Genomic DNA, 15,514 nt, shown 5'->3' on the forward strand with positions numbered 1-15,514 from the left:
GTCACGTGTTTACGACTCGGATCGTCTGCTGAAAATAGACTCTCTAACGTTATACGTGACTAGCTAAATAACATGAATGACACAGGTAAACTTTAGTTTTCTCCACCAAACATGATTCATTTTGATAATATCATTGTGCAACACAATTTCAAATAATTAAGCGTTTATCATGAGTAACTTATGCTGCAGTAAACAGATAGACGTGCAATAGACAGATAGACGCGGTGTCTGCCCGGCCCTATGTGTCATATTGGATTCTGAATTGAAATGACGTAACAATAGAAGCCTTAAATGCGCATGTAAGAGGAAAGCTACAGTGACATACATGTAGCTAGTCTGTCCATACATTTCTCTAAAGATACATGTACCGGTATACATATACAGTGGCTTCTTTAAAGAAAATGATGGCCTCGTGGCAATGATTTTCATGAATTTTTGTTTTGTATAACGAGTTTTGTAACGTTATACATATATAGATATATCATACATTAATTACAATTATGCTCCACAAATTACATGTAATATGACTACATATGTCTACTTATATTTTGTTTATATCAATATATTGAGAGAGAGAGAGAGAGAGAGAAGGAGAGAGTCAAGATCTGATTGTGTATTATTATGGTAACAATTGGGAATGGGAAGTACATGCTTCAGGCATTATGAATTTTCATTCCATCGCAACCTTTGTTGACCTCTTTGTTACTTTAAAAATAAATTTCTGAGTACTCTTATTATATATATATAGTTACATAATTGTCTTTATAGAGAACCCGCCTTTTCTTGGTCTAATATTGGAGAAAGAGTACATTTTCTCAGTCGCTGTCCATTACACACTGTTACTTCATAATACAATCAGTGAAGCAGTTATTTGGATTCTAGATGTTAGCAACAAACTTTTGGAAGGCATAGTCCAGATTTTGCCATGTGCACAACTGGAAACTAAGCTCATCTTAGTTTTTTGTACAATTTCTGTGCTGATTTGTGGGATAACATGCATGAAAGGTATATGTTAGGCCTATAAAATTCAGATATTAAAAAAAATTCATGCAGCAGATAGTTTTGTTGAAATTCCTTGCATTTTACTATTTTCTTTATCTGTATGGCAGCATCAAATCGTCGTAGCGAAAGCTTATTTCCTCCTGCTGGTACTAATTCCATGTATGACACTAGTGTGTTTGATTTAGCAAAGGTATGTTTATCAGTTATATATGTGAGTATTATATTTATGCAGATTCCTATATTTGGCACTAAATGTTGAAAATTATTTTCAATGATAGCTAGATGTTATCATTGACCATCATTATTTCTCCCATCCCGTTACATTTGGTGCTGTGACCAACCCCTGACAGGTTAATTCCTGCCAGGGGAATTAATGTAGAGCCTGGGGTGATCTTTGAGAGGGAAGATCATTTAAGGGGGGAGGAATGTGACGGTCAGACCGGTTCTTAAATAACGGTGCCAGATAACTCAGTTGGTAGAGCACCTGACTAGAGATTCAGGGGGCCCGGGTTCGAATCCCGGTCTGGACCATCATCTCCCACCATGTAGTTTAATTACTGTGGAAAAAAGTAACAGGGCACAAGAATATTTAATTTTTTGGGTTTCGCTTTCCTGCTTTGAATTTGTTAATAAATATTTGAGAGTCAATGTTATATGATTGATAGGAATTTACAATGAGATTCAACTGTGATTAACTTATTAACATATTTTTAACAATGGTAACTTAATTTAGTATACCATGTAACTTAATCTGGTTAAATTATGCTTTCTTTTATGCCTATAATTTGCCACCACTTTTGACATGTAACCAAAAGATATTTAAAAAAGATATTTAAAGATGTGAATGATTTCATTTTTAGCTCACCCAAGGTGAGCTTTTCCGATCAAAATTTTTCCGTTATTGTCTGTGGGCATTGGCGTTGTTGTAAACTTTTCACATTTTCGTCTTCTTCTCAAGAAACATCAGGCAGATTTCAACCAAACTTGGCACAAAGCATCACTATGTGAAGGAGATTCAAGTTTGTTTAAATGAAGGGCCACACCCTCTTTCAAGGGGAGATAATTTAGAATTATTGAAAAAATGTTGGTATTTTTCAAAAATCTTCTTCTCAAAAACTATTCGGCCATAAAAGCTGTAACTTGTATTGAAGCATCCTCAGGTAGTGTAGATTCAAGTTTGTTCAAATCATGGTCCCCGGGAGTAGGGTGGGGCCACAATGGGGGATGGATTTTTACATAAGAATATATAGAGAAAATCTTTAAAAATCTTCTTCTCAAAAACTATTTGGTCAGAAATGCTTAAACTTGTGTGGAGGCATCCTCAGGTAGTGTAGATTCAAGTTTTTTCAAATCATTATCCCCCAGGATAGGGTGGGGCCACAATGGGGGGGGGGGGTGGATTTTTACATGAAAATGATATATAGAGAAAGTCTTTAAAATCCTTCCTCTCAAAAACTGTTAGGCCAGAAACGCTAAAGCTTGTGTGAAGGCATCCTCAGATAGTGCTAGATTCAAGTTTGTTCAAATCGGGTGGGGCCACAATGGGGGGATGAATTTTTACATAGGAATATAAAGAGAAAATCTTTAAAAATCTTCTTCTCAAAAACTATTAGGCCAGAAAAGCTTAAGCTTGTGTAATTGGCATCCTCAGATATTGTAGATTCAAGTTTGTTCAAATCATGGTCCCCAGGGGTAGGATGGGGCCACAATGGGGGGATGAATTTTTACATAGGAATATATAGAGAAAATCTTTAAAAATCTTCTTCTCAAAAACTATTAGGCCAGAAAAGCTTAAGCTTGTGAAATTGGCATCCTCAGATATTGTAGATTCAAGTTTGTTCAAATCATGGTCCCCAGGGGTAGGGTGGGGCAATAATGGGGGGATGAATTTTTACATAGGAATATATAGAGAAAATCTTTAAAAATTGTCTCCTCAAAAACTATTAGGCCAGAAAAGCTCAAATTGGAGTGGAAGCATCCTCAGATAGTGAAAATTCAAGTTTGTTTAAATCATGGTTCCCCGGGGTAGGGAGGGGCCACAATGGGGAGTGGATTTTTACATTAGAATATATAAAGAAAACCTTTAATAAAAATCTTCTTCACAAAAACTACTTGGCCAGAAAAGCTTAAACTTTTTTGGAGTCATCCTCAGGTAGGGTAGATTCAAATTTGTTCAAATCATGGTCCCCCGGGGTAGGATGGGGCCATCATGGGGGGGGGGATGAATTTTTACATAGGAATATATAGAGAAAATCTTCTTCTCAAAAACTATTTGGCCAGAAAAGCTTACACTTGTGTGAAGGCATCATCAGGTAGTGTAGATTCAAGTTTGTTCTATAGAACAGTTGGAAGAAAATCTTTAAGAATCTTCTACTCAAAAACTATTACCAGAAAAGTGGGGCCACATAGTGGGTTTTGATTTTGATACTGTAATGCTAATTGGATCAGAGTTAAGGATATTGTTGCTCAGGTGAGCGATGTGGCCCCTGGGCCTCTTGTTAAAACCATAATTATTCTTAGCAAGAGCGACACCAATTCTGTTTCTTTTCCAGACAGCTTATGAACCAGGACACACAGAGGCTGTTGTCAAGCTAGTGGAACACTATGGATATAACATTAACTATGTCATGCCAACAAATGGTCTATCCTTATTTCTGGTTAGTTTCTCATAAAAATATGGTAGTCAAGCAGTCATGCAAAATTTTCTGAATTATCTTGCTTCCTTAAATTAGTCAAAACTTCTTTCTTTTTTTGTGTATTAATTAATTGTTACAGAATGCAACTTTATTAATCAAGTACCAATAATGATAGAAAAATTACATTAATTTTTAACATTTATCATTTTGTTGAGAGTAAAATTGTTGAAATTTAATTTTTGATGTTTGATTGTAAGTGTTTGTTTAAATTCAAATCCCAACTACTTAATTTGCTTTGAAATATTTTCATTCTCAGTGTGCTTGTCTGGGTGGAAGAAGGGAGTTGATTTTATACATGCTGGAAAGAGGTATTCATGTACTATATATTTTGAACCTGTCAGCACTGAATATAAATAAAACAACATCAGCATGCAATTAGTCATTATTACTTGTCAGTCGCAATTCAAAATACCAGGAAGTGTTAAAACCATGCCAAAATATTTCCCTAGTCTTCTAATATAGGTTACGTAATACCCATAAAAACAGCTGTAAAGAAAGCGTGAATTTGTTTCTAAATTGAATTTTTGTGGTTCAAACTTGAAAAAGGATATTTAAAAAAAAACTGATTAACTTTTTTAAGGGGCTGATGTGAAAAGGACCACATCTTCAGGAGACACTGCTTTATACCTGGCCACATATGGTATTCTTAATTCCCACACACCAGACCAAGAAATCATTAATGACCTCATAAAGGCAGGTGAGCATCAGAACTGAATATATACTGACCTACAACAACCGGTGACATATTTAATATTTAACCCTTGCAATTCTGTGAATTAATCAGGGTTTATACATTTGGCAAATGTTTGATTGAGGATGAGGAGTGAATAAAAACCAATAATGAAAGTTTATGTCATTGATCTCTTAAGGAAGGAGTCTTCTCGTTATCAGACACATGCACTTCTTATACTAATAAATTTATGAAATTTTTACACTGTCAAACAGATAATATAATCAAATGATGGTACATGTATCAGTTAAATCAAATTTGACCATCTTGTTTCTCGCATCAAGGTCAGGTCACAGTCACTGCCTTTTTTTTCTCAAATCAAAGGATGATAAAAATAAATGTAATTATCTGCAGTTATGTAGACATCTGTTTAAGATATGAAGTTTCTATTCTTTAATGAAATGATAGAAAATCAAAATGTCAATCAGTTCATACTACTAAATTGAAATAAATATTTAAACTCTTAATTTTCTTTAATTTTGAAGATATTTTGATTATTTCTTTATGCTTTCAATAATAGAATATTTCTGATTACCGTATTAGGATCCTGCTCTGAGGGCACCCAATAGTGATCAGTCTATCTATCTGTCTTTCCATCCATCTGTCCATCCAATATTGCTTGTCTGGAGCATATCTTCTCTCCCCATGGCCCAATCAGGCTCATACTTCACCCACAGAGTGCCTTTGGGTAAAGGATGTGCAATGACCTTAAACCATGTTTTTAGGTTTAAGGTTAAGGTCACAGCAGAGTTATAAATAAAATCCTTGTCCAGAGAATATCTTCTCTTTCCTTGGTCCAGTCTGGCAAGTACTTCACTCACAGAGTGCTTATGGTCAAAGGGTTTGCAGTGACCTTGAATAAAGTTTGTAAGTTAAGGGTCAAGGTCATATTGGGCCAAGTAAAAATCCTTTTTTTTCAGAGCATATATACTTTCCCCTTAGCCCTGTTTGGCTCATGCTTCACATAAACAGAGCTCATGAATAATTGGTGTGTAGTGACCTTGAATCAATTTCAAAAGTCAAATGTGAAGGTCATAGCAGAATTATATGAAAAACTGTTGTCAAGTGCACATCTTCTCTCCCATTGCTCTAATCTGACTCATACTTCACCAACATGGTGCCTCATGGTGATCAAAGGGTATGCAGTGAACTTGAATGATGTTTGTAGATCAAGTGTCAAGGTCATATCAGATCAAACAAAAATCCTTTTTAAGAGCATATTTATGCACTCCATTTAGCCCTTTTGGACTAATACTCTACTTAAACAGAGCTCTTTGGTTATTGGCGTGCAGTGATCTTGAACCAAGTCAGTGTGAAAGTCATAGCAGTTTTAGACCATAGATTATTTCCCATTTTGTTAATCTGTTCAGATTGATCAAAAGTGCCTGTATGTAAGGGGTAATGAAATTGAATTAGAAGTTTTATTTCAGCTGGAAAATTTCAAAGTTATAGGTCAAGGTCAAAGCAAAATTCTCTGAAATTCTTTTCATCCTACTGTCCACTATTTAAGCAGGGCTATTTTAGGTGGACACCATCTCAATGTTGTCTAGTTACAAATTGTGAAAATTTTATATAAAGATATAAAATTGACAGTAAAGCTAATATATTGACCATTTACAGATTATAAAATATCAATTTCAGTGATTATTTAACACAAATCGATATCTGTTTTTTGAATAAGCACTTAAAAAAGCTAATAAAATGTAATTTGATAGTCAAATCAAATTTTAAAGGGGCATGGTCATGATTTTGGCCAAATTTTATTTTTCAATTTTTATGGTTTATAAATTGTTTTAGAAATAATTTCTAATGATCAACCAAAATGTTAGTGTTGGTCGTAAAACTTTAAGCAAGATACAAACTCCAATTCTTCACAAAGTAAACAAGGCTTGCACCTTGTTTTTGTTTAGTTTGGTACATATATTGGTTGAAGTTCTTTTTTTTCCTAAGAAAAAATCCAATATTAGTGTTATTGTTTATAATTATGCTAAATAAACTCATGAATCTACAGCTATTCTGAATTGCATAAGCGTGATATTTTTCTTCGCCAATGTTCTTCCAAGAATATAATCCTTGTTAGATCTTAAACTTTGATTACTATTTCTATGCCAAGTCGTATAATAGAAAAAAAGAAAGAAAAATATATTTTATATTCTTTCATCTTGATTTAATAAACATTTTTAGACAAGTCAAAAAGGATGAAAACCAGATTGCAAATTGCAAAGAAACAAAAACATGAATATAATCAATTTCAGTAATAAAAAAACTACTGATGTTGAATTATTTGTCAGTGAACAAGCTGGCTGATAGATCATTGAATGAAGATAACAGTTTGTGTTCAATCATATGTACACCACTGCACGCCTGTCTTAATTTTCATCAACAGTCAAATAAAAAATGAGTGTGCAAAGAACACCTATAATTTTTAAATGTTCAGGAGACAGAATTAGTTAACCTTCAATGAACCATTAAATTCATCAAGAATAATGCAATATTTAGGATGTGATGTGAATCAACAAAATGCCAAAGGCTACACCCCTCTCCACCGAGCAGCCAGTAAAGGAAATCTTACCATCATCAGCTGCTTGCTTCACAATGGTCAGTACCAACACAGTATCAAAAAATATGGCAATCTCATAAACTTGGGCAGATAAGTAATTTTTTTTTAACTTTCTATCTATAGTGATATTTGTTAAAATCATTAATTTTAGCCATAATTGTATCCCAACAAAAGAAGATTTAGAGATATATCAGAATCGCATGTTCATCTTTCTGTCTGTTCATTTGTCCATGGCGTCAGACTATAATTTTTGGTACTCCTTGATTTTTATAAGATTAAACATCAGATGCTCTTATTTGACACAAAGGTTGCAGATGTGTCATTAATATGATGTGAGGTCACTGACCAAGGTCAAGGTCACATCATTTTTAAAATTACATTTTTATAAAACGAGGTCTTGTGGGGGCTAATAGATTTTCCTAGAAATTTTTATTTTTCCTAAATTTTAGTTTATAAGGTTATGTTAGCCTTAAATTGGTTTAATTAATCAGGTAAAAGTTTGTTTGCTACAATCATTCATGAGTATACAATATGAAATTATTTTTAATAAATTTTGGAGTTAAAAAAAATATTGCTCTGATTAATTATACTTTGATGTGTCTCAGGTGCAGACCCTTACCTGTGTAGCAAATCAGGAATCTATCCAATTGACAGTGCCATTACTGCAGGTAATGTAGCAAATAAGACTTTCAGAACTGACCTTCTATTTACATGCTTGATATCATTTTTTATTTCAATTCTGTTGTATTGCAAAAATGTAAAACAACGTGCGTTTAATATTATAATTATATTGGTTCATGTAAAATTTGTCATTTGTCCTTAAAATTTAGATATTAAATCAAGAAAAATGTTAAATGAAATTTTAAAAAGCTTAATTTAACATATATGTAGAACTACCAACCGCCAATTCTTAAGAATTTAGGAATGTAAAATTCATTAATGGTAACATTGATAATATTTTTACCCTGATAAAAAAGAGAATCAATGAAGCGCATCATGGAAAAATTTATTTCGTTGATTCACATACCTTCAGAATATTAAATCTATTCATGTAAGATTGGTCCACTAGGCAAAAGCAACCGGTTACTGAAGCATCCCTTAAATAACCCAACTTTTGCTGTTGTGTTCAAGGTCATGTAGAGGCCGCCGAGCTGCTGAAGGTCGAGGTCACGAACCCTCATGTATGGGATGTGGTGGACCCCCACACTCCGCCCCGGATACAGCTCGGTCTCCTAAGTCCCCCCAGACGCCACTTGATGGAATCAACCCGTAAAGGATCAATCACAAAAGTTCATCGTAGTGAAACCTAATACTGTAGAAGTATGCAGTACTTTGAAGAAAAAACCCAATAATACCTATATAATCATGTAGTGGAAGCAATCCACAGTTGGTGATTATAAGACATTCTTCATAGAAAATGCGCAGGAATTTTTTCCTTCGTTATTATTCCATTTAACTTAGAATCATATGATTTATTGTTTATGATTTATTTTTATTTTTAAAGCAAAGAACATTTCAAATTAGCGTTTAACAAACCTAAAAACTTTACCATTGACATGCATTCCACTGCAATGAATGCTTATAATGATTGGTATTAAAAGGTCTTACATACATGTAATTATAAGAGGTCCGCATTACAATTCATTAGAAAATTAATAAAAAGTTGGTTGTCCCTGTAAGGCTTGTTGCTTATTATTTAATCAATAATACGTACTCCGGTGTAAAAAATAGTCTAAACGAGAGAGGCGTTTAATAAAATTTATTAAATAATTTTTTTCCGTCTTGACTTCCCAGGATCAAATTAACTGCAAATATTACATGTAAATGAATAAAAGAACACAAAGGTGTCACCCAGCATTTGAGACTTCTTTTCAATAAATGTTATGAAATACATTGCTGTAAAAACATCCGGAGGTGAATTTATGAATGGAATACCGTTTCTGTAGCGTGTAGTGATACGGCTGCAGTTAGAATAATACCGGGATAGGGCGCACGTGTTACCCGCTATAATCTCCGCGGATCAGAAAACACTGCACCATATGGGCACTGTATATAACGGAGCTTGGCTCACTCGCCGCTTACCGGGCCAACTGTTGCAGCTCTCTGGTCCCAACTTTAATGCATACAAAGTAAACAGTAAATTCAAGAAAATTTGCATATAAATCACAGCTGGAAAATCGCAAGTGATTTTAAGGAACGGTTTACGAAGGACGTTGATTACTTGATCCGTTATACCTTGCAAACCCATTAAGCTAAATCGAATTTTAACGGGAAATACAATTTCCCTTATCAGTATAATAAAACAAGTAAATTATATCGAAAAAAGGGATCATATAACGGAATGAAGATATAAATTGTCATATTTGATAAATGTTTTATTTTTATAAGGTATTTCCCTACTAAGTTTATTTATTTGAAGGATTGTAACAGAAAAGCAAATTATTATATGAAATAAAGATAGATTATACTGAAGAAAAAAACATACATGTACCTACGTCATGGTATTTGAATTTAGTCGACAAGACACGCTGCGCGATTGTTGTACTTCTAGCACAATTAAAACATAATAAATAGGTAACATTTGTATGTTGCATAAAGATTTCCGCATATTTTGATTACAGCTACATATGTAACATTTCACAAAATCATTAGTCTGTTTTCGATTTTTTCCTAATTTGGTTTTTCGTAACATAAAAGTTTGCTAAATTTCTGAAACTTAAGTACTTTCAGGAGATTTAATGTTTGTGGATAAATTCCCATATTAAAAGCTATAATTGCACTTGTCTACCCACATCCCTATGATGGTGGTAGAAATATGTAGCCTACAGTTGTCATATTTGATCACCCGTGCTTTTTTTTTTAAATCGAAATTTGAATTTTCTTGCAATTTGTTCTTAAAACAATTTCATTTTAATAAGGAAACTGTTTAGTGAATCTTGCGTATTTTTGAACATGCAATATCTTTACTGACGTTTAAGTTGAATATTTTTAACAGTTATCGATATCTGCTGGACAGTGTTCAACGTCAAGAAAATAAAGTTGAAATGATTGAACATGCAATTATTGAAATAATTACGTTTAACATCAAAACAATACATCTTATTCTACTGTAAAATGTCCCCTCTTGTATTATTTCCAAAACTTTTAAGTATCAGTTCGAGTTTGAACCATCTTATTTAATTGGGTCGGATTTTTATATTCTATAATAAATTCAATACTAAAAACAAATCTAGTAAATACTACTATCTTAGAAATAACTCGCTGTGAAGTTATCGAGATGTGCGTCTGTAAATGTATCTGTTTATATTGCTAAAATGGTCTTGTCAACAAAAGCTGCGGTTTTTCATTTTCATTGACGTTTACTGTTAGCCATTGCCACATCACAATATGTTGCACCGGCAAACCTTTAAAATCAATATCCCGCCAAATGTTACCGACAAATTCTGTGAACTAAGGTATTTATTGTGAATAAAATCGATTGCAATTTCATTTCCGATGGATATATATCACAAAAGTCACAGTCAAGGAATAATTTAACTGTTTTATGTTGATAATCTCAAAAGTGCTTACGATGCTTCGCAATATATTTGATAGATGCTGTTTTGTATTATTATATTTTCAAATGTAAATTTTGAAACAAACGTTTCAAAAAAGCACACCAGTGTTGTTAAAACCAATCTGTGAGATTTTGATAAGTACCTTAAAGTATCTTTACTATATGTAATTAGATATGAGCACTGTAAATCAATGACAGGACACTGACAATTTTAAAAGACTTTAAATCTTATAAATGCATGAAATAGATTGATATGGTTTCATTGCATAAAGATTTGAAATAGATAATGCTTGTTTGTAAGGTTAAAATGAATGTAAAATGTCAAACAGATACAAATGTAGCTACACATGTAGGTTAGCTATTAAAGAATGAAGAGAACCTTTCAAAAAGAGTGATCGGCCTGTGATATTAATGGTTAGCTTCATGTATGTATATATTAATGTGCATTTCTATAAAAGTCCATCGTACAATAAAAAGATACGTTAAGCTCTACTAATCTGACAATTTGTTGCTTTCCGAAATACCAATGAATGTACGTGTACTCTCTATGGGGAAACACGTTCGAATGAAATTTTTAAGCACATGGACCGTGACTTTAATCATAATATAGATAATAGTTGTTTGCATCTCAAAATGATTTTATCTAATAATGTTCCTTCGTACAAAACATTTTATTAATGATTCACACGAAATTGTTGCTGCGTTGCCAACAAAGTTAACGTGAAAAGCGTCAAGTTTGTGCTCAAACAGTGAACTTTGCCTGATATGATATTGAATTAACTATGATCGGCCGAAGCCGATAATAAAATTCCGCAACGAAATAAAACATTTCTTTATATGATTCAACATATTTATTTTTCAATTTTTCTAGTACAATACAATTAAATTTTATAAAATGACTGATTGAAAACTTTAAAATATTTATTTTCCTGAAAGAAAATTCCTATTTTAATTTGCGATAGTTTTGTGGAAGACATGGTGATTTTGCTGATTGAACCCAGCACAAGTTCTGTGTATAGTTATGTACATATTGACAGTATGAATCACAAGAAGCAGCCTTAAGTGCATGCAATACATTCATTAACAGAGAAAATCAAAACCTTTCCTTGAGATAAACAAATTGTGGCAATAAACTGAGGAAGTCAAAATTGTCAGAACAACTAAATCTACTCATTTCTTCCCTTATTGTATATGAAGCACTGTATTTAGGCATACGAGATAGTATAAAATGAATGCGCTTATCAGAAATATCGCTTCTGTTAATATTTTTGCACCTACATTGTTTAAATAAAGTGTTGACGCATTCAAATGGGGAGTAATGCTATTAAAGGCGAACTCATGTTGGCAGATGGGACAAAAATGTTTTTTTTTTGGGTATAGAATCATATAATAAACACGAGGAACTTATAATAAACACGAGGAACTTACAGTAAATGATAGTCATACTTGATTTCCCCATTTAAAACTACAAGATAGATGCTTCATTATTTTACAAAATTTAAATATTCTGCAAACTAGTCATCTAGCGTATCATTGCTAAAATACGGACTTCCACTTTCTCTATCCAAAGAGTGGTAATTTTCACTCTCCTCAGTCTTGCAAGGTCTAAGTTTTATTTTTTGTGGATCCTGTCCTTCGGAAACTCCCTTCATAAAAGAAATATAAGTCATTGCTAACCTCAGTGTTTCAATTCGGGATAACCGCTTTTCATAGTTAAATGCTGGGAGACGCTTGCGCAGCTCGTCAAAAGCCTCATTTAGATGGAACATTCTGCGTCTTTCTCGAACGTTCGCTGCACGACGTTGGGCCGCAGACTGCACCCTTTTGCGTTTAGGTTTGCCATTTTTGCCAATGGCATGCTGGCCTCCAGGAGAGGAACTCGTATAGTCAATCCCCTGTGAAGAATCCGTGGGGTTGGCGTAGGCTACTGGGTAAGCCGCGAGTCCTGGATGAACACCCATATCACCGGTTTGCCAATATGTGCCGTTTTCTAGTTCAGTCTGTGGCAAGGCGGAGTATCCAAAATACTGATACTGGGGGACTCCATCCATTTGCCGACTTGCATCCACTGCAGATTGGTGATAGTCATTGTAGCCAGTATACACAATGCCATGGAAATTTGTTCCCTCGGGATAAACGGTTGCCCCAAATCCTTGCATTTGAGCCTCCGATGATGCAGTATCCATTTCAGAATCACCACAAGTTTCCTTATTGTTTACAAAGGTTTTAACAATTAGATTTCAGTTTCTGTTTTTTCTCATGGACATTTTGATAGAAAATACAACTTGATATAATCGAAATGTTGTCTACATCATCGTTTGACAACATATGTTGCTGCGGAGACAGATTTAGATGATCCCATTGGTCCATTGAACAAAGCTACACTTCGTCATCAATAACTCGAAGGGAAACTTATTTTTTATAAGAGATACATGATATATTGTATATCTATATTTGGTTGTATTCTAGTCGGAAAATCCTTTTATTATTCCGCGTATCGATACCAATAGCGGGAAAATGTAGTATCGACGACTATATAAGTTTTATAAGTTTTATGCATTGTATTATATAGTCAGAAAATGTCCAATTGAATTTTTTTCAATGGTAATAATGTATGGGTTGGACACTTCAGCTGCTGTTTTATTGAGTTTTAAAAGTAAAATTGTTTTATTTTATTTCTAGTCTTTTTCTGACCGGCCCTGATGCGCTTCGCATATTTTTCGTACATGCTTAATATGAATTATATTCCTTAAGTATTACAAATATGTCAGGTCGAAATATGCTGTATGCGGTTATTCTATTTTATAATGTAATTTAAAATTTCATTGAGAGTGAAATGCAAACAATACGGCGTCCAGCGCACACACCCGGCTTGCTGTCATATACTGTAAATTCCTTATATTACGCGAGTACTTAATTCCGCGATCTCGCTGGTTTGTATCAAATCGCGAGAATATAAAATCGCGAACGCGGAACTTTTTACTTATTTTTTATCGTTCTCAGCTCTCAAAAAATAATGGCGAGATTTTAAAATTCGCGAAGGGTGTTTCTCGCGATTTTACGCGGATATTAATTCCTCGCGTTTAATTAGGAATCTATAGTATTTATATGTTATTTTGTTGTGTATGTTTATAGTGAAGTAAATACTTAATTTTTTTAACTTACCAGTGTACATGTACAGTCAATCGTAAGACCAAGATCAAATCTTATTTTGAGATTGATACACGCATTTTAAAAATGCATTGAAATACATATTAAAACTAGAGATCCATAGGCTTCGTCGGTCATCTAAGTAACGGTTTTCAAATGATTTGTTAATACATAAACTGATCTAGAAAGTGGGGCGACTAAGGGCTAGCAATTTCCTCTAAACCAAACTTGCACTTGAGGAATTAAGAAAATTGCCTTTAGATGGCAATAGCCTTTAGATGTCATTACGGTATTGCCTTTAGATGTCGTTACGGTATTGCCTTTAAATGTCTTTACGGTATTTATAGCTTCTGAATATAAAATATTCATATCGTTATGTTTGATTTTTCTTTAGGGGGATGGGTGGTCAACAAATTAGCCATCAGTAATATTCAAAGAATATTTCCTCATTTAACCTCATGCAACTTTTTTGTATAATGTTTTTGACCCGTACGTCCATCAGTCTGTCAGTTCTTCAATCAGTCCTAGGGATTTTAGCTCACCCGAACCGAGGGTTCAAGTTAGCTTTTCTGATCAGCCGTTGTCGGTCGTCCGTTTGTCCGTCTTTAAACTTCTCACATATTTATCTCTCTAAAACCACTTGACCTTTAACTAAATTTAACCTAATATCTACTCAAAAGCTTGTACAAGTATAATTATATAGTGAAGATTCTAAATTTTTAAAATCGTGACCCCTGGACCAAAACTAGGGCCCAAGGCGGGGTTCAAAGTTAAACATAGAAATACGCAGGAAAAATGTTTAAAATCTTCTTCTCAAGAACAACTTCACCAGAAATGCCAATATTTACATAAAAGTATGTTTTTTGTATTGAAGATGTTAAATTGTAAAAATCGTAATTATCCCGGGGCTAAAACTGGGACCCAAGGCGGAGTTCAAAGTTTAACATAGATATACGTAGGAGAGATGTTTTAAAACCTTCTTCTAAGGAACCACTGCACCAGAAATGCCAATATTTAATCAAAAGTGTGTATATATATATATTGAAAATTTTAATTTGTGAAACTCGTGACCCGTGGACCAAAACTGGGGCCCCAGGTGGGGTTCGAAGTTAAAAATAGAAATACGTAGGAAAATGTTTAAAGATCCTTTTCTAAAGAACCACTTCACCGGAAATGCCAATCTTTACCCAAAAGCTTGTTTATAAATGTGTAGTGAAGACTCTAAATGGTAAAAATTGTAGCCCCGGGCTAAAACTGGGGACCCAGGCGGGGTTCAAAGCTTATCATAGAAATACGTAGAAAAATGCTAAAAAAAAATCTTCCTCTCAAGAACCACGTCATCAGAAATGCCAAAATTTACCCAAAAGTTTGTGTATATAGTGATGATATTAAATTGTAAAAACCGTAACCCCCCTGGCTTAAACTGGGGCCCAAGGCGGGGTTCAACGTTTAGCAAAGAAATACGTAGGAATGATGTTTAAAAATCTTCTCAGGAACCACTGCACCAGAAATGCCAATATTTACTCAGAAGTTTTTGTATATATAGTGAAGATTCTAAATTATAAAATTCGTGACCGCTGGATCAAAAGGCCCAGGTGGGTTAAAAGGTTGATATAGAAACAAGTTGGAAAAATGTTTTTAAAGATCTTTTTCTTAAGAACCACTTCACCAGAAATGCCAATATTTACTCGAAGGCTTGTTTATATAGTGAAGATTCTAAATTGTAAAAATCGTAATCCCCGGGCTAAAACTGGGGCCCAAGACGAGGTTCAAAGTTAAACATATGTTAGAAAAATGTGTAAAAATCTTCTTCTCAAGAA

At 33.8% G+C, this 15,514-nt stretch overlaps 2 protein-coding genes across 2 annotated transcripts; one reads left to right on the top strand and one right to left on the bottom strand.

Moving 5' to 3' along the window:
• The first annotated feature begins 10 nt into the window (after positions 1 to 10).
• Positions 11 to 8,667, top strand: LOC128164226 (poly [ADP-ribose] polymerase tankyrase-2-like). The gene is made up of 9 exons (XM_052827991.1): positions 11 to 85; positions 769 to 1,005; positions 1,110 to 1,192; positions 3,555 to 3,659; positions 3,955 to 4,006; positions 4,279 to 4,395; positions 6,928 to 7,026; positions 7,594 to 7,656; positions 8,120 to 8,667. The coding sequence occupies exons 1-9, from the start codon at positions 73 to 75 to the stop codon at positions 8,296 to 8,298; spliced, it is 948 nt and encodes a 315-aa protein (XP_052683951.1). The 5' UTR covers positions 11 to 72; the 3' UTR covers positions 8,299 to 8,667.
• Positions 8,668 to 11,129: 2,462 nt separating this feature from the next.
• On the bottom strand, positions 11,130 to 12,857 carry LOC128163269 (protein Fer3-like). The gene has a single exon (XM_052826814.1). It carries the CDS (start codon positions 12,728 to 12,730, stop codon positions 12,059 to 12,061), a length of 672 nt encoding a protein of 223 aa, XP_052682774.1. The 5' UTR covers positions 12,731 to 12,857; the 3' UTR covers positions 11,130 to 12,058.
• Positions 12,858 to 15,514: the final 2,657 nt, after the last annotated feature.

This window comes from Crassostrea angulata, chromosome 9 (genome assembly GCF_025612915.1).
Source record: "Crassostrea angulata isolate pt1a10 chromosome 9, ASM2561291v2, whole genome shotgun sequence".
Classification (NCBI taxonomy): domain Eukaryota; kingdom Metazoa; phylum Mollusca; class Bivalvia; order Ostreida; family Ostreidae; genus Magallana; species Magallana angulata.

Excerpts from the sequence above, each read along its gene's own strand:
- LOC128164226 (XM_052827991.1), top strand. Across the intron at positions 1,193-3,554 it reads GTGTGTTTGATTTAGCAAAG|ACAGCTTATGAACCAGGACA; the intron begins GTATGTTTATCA and ends TTTCTTTTCCAG. Across the intron at positions 3,660-3,954 it reads ATGGTCTATCCTTATTTCTG|TGTGCTTGTCTGGGTGGAAG; the intron begins GTTAGTTTCTCA and ends TTTCATTCTCAG.
- LOC128163269 (XM_052826814.1), bottom strand. The coding sequence starts at position 12,730 with ATGGATACTGCATCATCGGAGGCTCAAATGCAAGGATTTGGGGCAACC.